Here is a 4,702-nt window from a genome sequence, read left to right on the forward strand (position 1 = left end):
CCTCCCCGGTCAACTTTCTCGCAATTGAAGATCTCAAGCGAAGCACCTTAGCGGTGATCTCTTCAAATAAGAGACCGAACCCTCTAGAACCATCATAATCTGCCGCTCCGCATCTATCTCCCAGGCCACCACCTCGGCCTCGAGGCTTTTTTCCGTCACAGTCTCCGCTCTTTCTTCAGCCACCCCACTGCTCCAGCAAAACACTCGGTCAACCACACAGCTCCAACCCAAAACCATGGACGAAGAAATAGAAATATTATATACATGTGGAACACTCAATTCTTATCTTTATAATTTTTCATACATGCCACCCAATTCTTATATATATTTTCTATTTCAATGAATTATTGTAATTACAAATGAAATGTTATCATTAAAGGTGATCATAAAAGTCAATTAAATGGACCTTCAAATTCTAATTGTTGTAACCACAGTCGAAGAGTGGCGTTCGCTCATTCAATAAGACTGTCCCCTTTATTTTCCATTAGGTTTATAGCAAGTGACCATCAGGTGATCATCCACTTTGTGGAAAATATATTGCAAAAACCTCTTATTCTCCTCACTCCTCTCCTCTTTTCGTGTTTACAATTGTGGGGCACATTACAATTAAAAATTGCATTATGGAGTGACGAGTTCATTATTTTTCGCTTATGACCAACCACCACTAATTTGTGGCATCCATTAGGATATTATGTTACTCTTCATTTAAAATTTTATCATAAAGTGTATGTATAACTTTTTTACATTTAAGATTGTCAATATCTTTGTAGCATCCTTTGGAGAGAATCACTATTTCAACAAACGGTCATCCCACCAGTTGCCCTGACGCCTCCACCTACAGTCAACCTTTTCCAAATAGGAAAGATTTACATAAAACTCAATTCTTACATATTTTCAAATACCACTCAATTTCTACACACTTATATACTTATCTGCAAACATCTCAAATCATTTGTTTCCAGCACTCGGGGAACTCAAACCCGGGTAAAAAAACCGATAACGACGCCAAAAGCATCGGACTGGTCAGAAGTATGAGAAATAACAGACAATGCTAAGAGCGTCTGATCGGTCAAAAGCATAAAAAACACCGAAAACGATGCCAAGAGCATTTGATTTGTAATAGAGACCTATGGAACGTATTGATACCGGACAGCAACAAGCTCTGCAAGGGATGCATAAACGATCGTCTTGCGCCCAACTTATAAAGTTAGCAACTAGCAACCAAAAGCTCCATGAGGGGTGTCCAATGATCGCTAAAGGCCAATAAGACGTATCGACACCCGACAGTGACAAGCTCTGCTAGGGTACATAAACGATCGTCTTGTGCTCACATTATAAAGTTAACACCCGACAACGATAAACTCAGCAAGGGGTGCGTAAACGATTGTTCTGTGCCCAAATCATAAAATTAATGCCCGACGGTGACAAGCTCCATGAAGAGTGCACAACTCAAAGACTGCCCTCCAGGGGGAGCACCTACAAGGCTCTCCTCTGGAGCGAGCACCTATAAAACTCCCCAACGAGGCGAGCAACGCTTAGACTTTTCCCCCGAAGGCCAACTCATCCTCTAACGACTTATTTTCCCTCCAACTGGCCATCGTAACACGATAATTTCTTTCGACAGTAAAAATGTCAAGATGACAGACTCATCAGATGATGACAAAGATTCCAAAAATCAAAGCGAGTGCCTAACGGGGAGTATAGATATTTAACGTGTATACTCCAAAATGATGTGCAGGGATTTCAAAGCAATAGAATAGTTGACCACCTTGTTTCAGTCGGCCGACCAAGCTCTCTCCCTTGGCCACCCCACTTAAGTCGATCAACCAAATTCTCTCCCTCGGTCACCCACTTCAGTCGGCCAACAAACATGGACAATAAAATCTACATCAATCTCGAGACGATCCAACAGTCAAAATAAAAAAGACTAAAATGTCCTTTACTTTTCTCTTCAAAAGTATAGTCAAATATTTAATTTTTAAACTTTCAGCCTCTCCTATCTTCTATAAATAGGAGAGCTTTATGATGTAAAAGGGGGGAGAGGGAGGGGGGAAGACCTTTTTGGGGGAACCCCTCATCTGTAACCTCTAATTTTATGGAATAAAATGGGTCCACATGCCCATAAGCACCCCACTCCCCCGACCGGGAGAAGTCCCCCTCTTCTCTCTCATTTCTCCCCCTCTCGATCACCTCTCTTCGGTTCAATGCTCCTTTTCTTGGGCACGATCTACCAGACAGATTTGGATTCAACAGTATAATAAGATATATTTCACTTTTTAAAAGTAAAAAATGGTGGTACTTTATATGATATGAAAATTTTGAGTGGTATAAATGTAAAAAAGTTTAGGTGTTATATATGTATGTATGTAAATCTATGTCTATATATGGAATTGGATGGTATGTATATTAATGCCCCAAAAAATAAACTAAAGTTTTGCCTCATTAATCTCCAACAGCTCAGCATATAATCATTAACTAATTTAGACCATACCGCAGGGAATCCCAACTCATAAAGCCCAAATCCAGCAAGTGCTACCAGAGGAACTGCAGACAGTGGACTTAAAAATCTGAAGAAAGAACAATTCAAAGCAACAGAATGGATTAGCATATTATTACATTAATTGGGCCAAAAAAACAAAATATAAAAGCCAACCTCGTTACATTGCGCCAAAGACCACTAAAACCAATAATAATTTGAATTGTTGATGCAACAATTAGAGCACCTTGAGTTCCTCTCATAATTCGAAGGAATTTCTGTTCAAAAAAGAAAGCCATTCATCAGATTTCAATGGATATAATGCAAAAACAACAAGGTAGAAAAGCCTTTGTAGCAGTAGCAACCCTATGAGGTTCTACAATGTCGCTATATCGACCAGCGAGAATGATGGAGATGGTTGGTGCAACAAAAGTGTAAGACCCTCCGATCACCGCAGGCAAGCGAGTGCCAAAGAAAGACTGCAACAGAGTGTTTATGCCGGCCACAAAGAGCAAAGTCTGAACTACCCTGGCTTTCTCATCCTAGAAAGGTAAAACAAAAGTATAGAAACCAAAGAATTAATCAATTGTCAGAAAAAAGTGAAATTCACATACATATCAAAGTAAATTAAACTTTTTATTTTCTTCAAAGTGCTCAAACTTACATTTCCCCCTCCCATCTGAGGAACGAGTGCAGTAGGGATGATCACAGTAGTGCCCAGCATAACCAGATAATGTTGGAAACCAAGTAGAATGGCCTCCGCTGCGTTCCCCCAAAAAAAAAAGTCAATCTTTTCAAGTTTAATCAAAGAAAATATTCCTAATGCACTATCCACCAACACTAAAATCTAAAAGGTTATAACCAAACTTCTAAGCAACGGTATCAGTTCTGGATCTGATAGAGGTAAAAAAAACCCCCCTTTTTCTAACAAAAATCTTGATAAACATCAACTCTCCATATAAAGTCGGAAAGATTGAGAAACAAGGCAGATACATAAAAGAGAAAAAAAAAACTGATAAACTAAATTGTAAACCCTAGAGCAAGATAAACTCCCATCAAATCTGGCTTACGTTCTGTTTTAGAACCAAAATATTGAAACAAATGGCGAAAACAAAAATAAAAAGAGTAAAATTGGCAAGTAAAGAAGGAAGATAGCAGCAAGATGCGCAGTTCCTAAAACTCACGCCATGGAGGTGGGCTGGTGATGCAGTACGACACATTCGGCAACTGATCCTTTACTGGATGCGGCACCAACTCGTCGGCCTTCGGCGCCGGCGCTGCTCCTCCTCCTCCTCCTCCCCCCCCTCCTCCTCCTCCGGCCATTACCTTCCACTCTCACTATTCTTCTACCCTAAGGACTGTAACTCCGCACCCTCTCTACTCAAACAACTGAAACCAACCCCCAATAACCGAACCCCGCTACAACAACAAGAAACAGACAAAGTAAAAAACAACGGAACCCAAAATCACGCCTCAAAAACCAAAATAAATGACCGCAAAACAATGAGGAAGCGACCAAAGATTCAATCTTTCATGACCCGAAGCAACAAAACAACGAAACCGAGATCAGAAATCAAAGCAAAAGGCCGCCCACTTGCAAAACTGCAGCAACATACAGAGGCCGCCGCTAAAGGCCGGCAGCTGTGACAACAAAGATTACACTTCCCCCTCCCCTGCCCTCTCTAAACCCACCCCCCTGTTTCACTCTCTCTCTCTTCTGCTCAAAGGAATCTTCTTCGGCACTTATTTTATCTCTCCTCAAAAGCCACTAAAGCAACAAAGCTATATGAAATCCTTTGCTTAGCTCTCACCCTCCTCACTCTCACTCTCTCTCTCTCTCTCTCTCTCTCTCTCTCTCTCACGACAATGCGGTACAGATACTCCTTTAATGAAATATTAATTGTTATTTGCAGTGGTAATTTGGAGGAATGGGAGGTTACAGTTGCAAAATAAGAAAAGATACGGGAATGGAGATAAAAGAAGCCCAACTTGGATGGGCCACCGACAAACTTCTTCCTGGCAAGTCTCGCTGATAACTTGGGGCTGGCAGATCTGCCGTCCATTCTGACACTTGAACGGTGGATGCTGCTTTGCGCGCAAGCAGATGGACAGTTCCTGGAAAGGGGAGTGGGCGCCTCTTTTTGACATAAAACTTCCTCAATTTTCAATTTAGTCCATAATAAATTTACAATTTGTAATATATATATATATATACCATAGCATCTC

The 4,702-nt window shown here is 40.9% G+C and overlaps 1 protein-coding gene across 1 annotated transcript in view; it reads right to left on the reverse strand.

The window, feature by feature from the left end:
* The window catches only part of LOC110023329 (nucleobase-ascorbate transporter 6-like), a 10,167-nt gene extending 5,845 nt beyond the window's left edge, over positions 1-4,322 (reverse strand). Inside the window, exons 1-5 of the mRNA XM_020722675.1 lie at positions 3,661-4,322; positions 3,141-3,238; positions 2,842-3,018; positions 2,654-2,754; positions 2,492-2,567 (exon numbers count right to left, since the gene is read on the reverse strand). Coding sequence (XP_020578334.1) covers positions 2,492-2,567; positions 2,654-2,754; positions 2,842-3,018; positions 3,141-3,238; positions 3,661-3,799 — 591 coding nt within the window. The 5' untranslated portion in view covers positions 3,800-4,322. The remainder of the gene's footprint in view (positions 1-2,491; positions 2,568-2,653; positions 2,755-2,841; positions 3,019-3,140; positions 3,239-3,660) is intronic.
* Between the last annotated feature and the right edge of the window lie 380 nt (positions 4,323-4,702).

This window comes from Phalaenopsis equestris, unplaced genomic scaffold (assembly GCF_001263595.1).
Source record: "Phalaenopsis equestris unplaced genomic scaffold, ASM126359v1 Scaffold000224, whole genome shotgun sequence".
NCBI classification, from domain to species: Eukaryota; Viridiplantae; Streptophyta; class Magnoliopsida; order Asparagales; family Orchidaceae; genus Phalaenopsis; species Phalaenopsis equestris.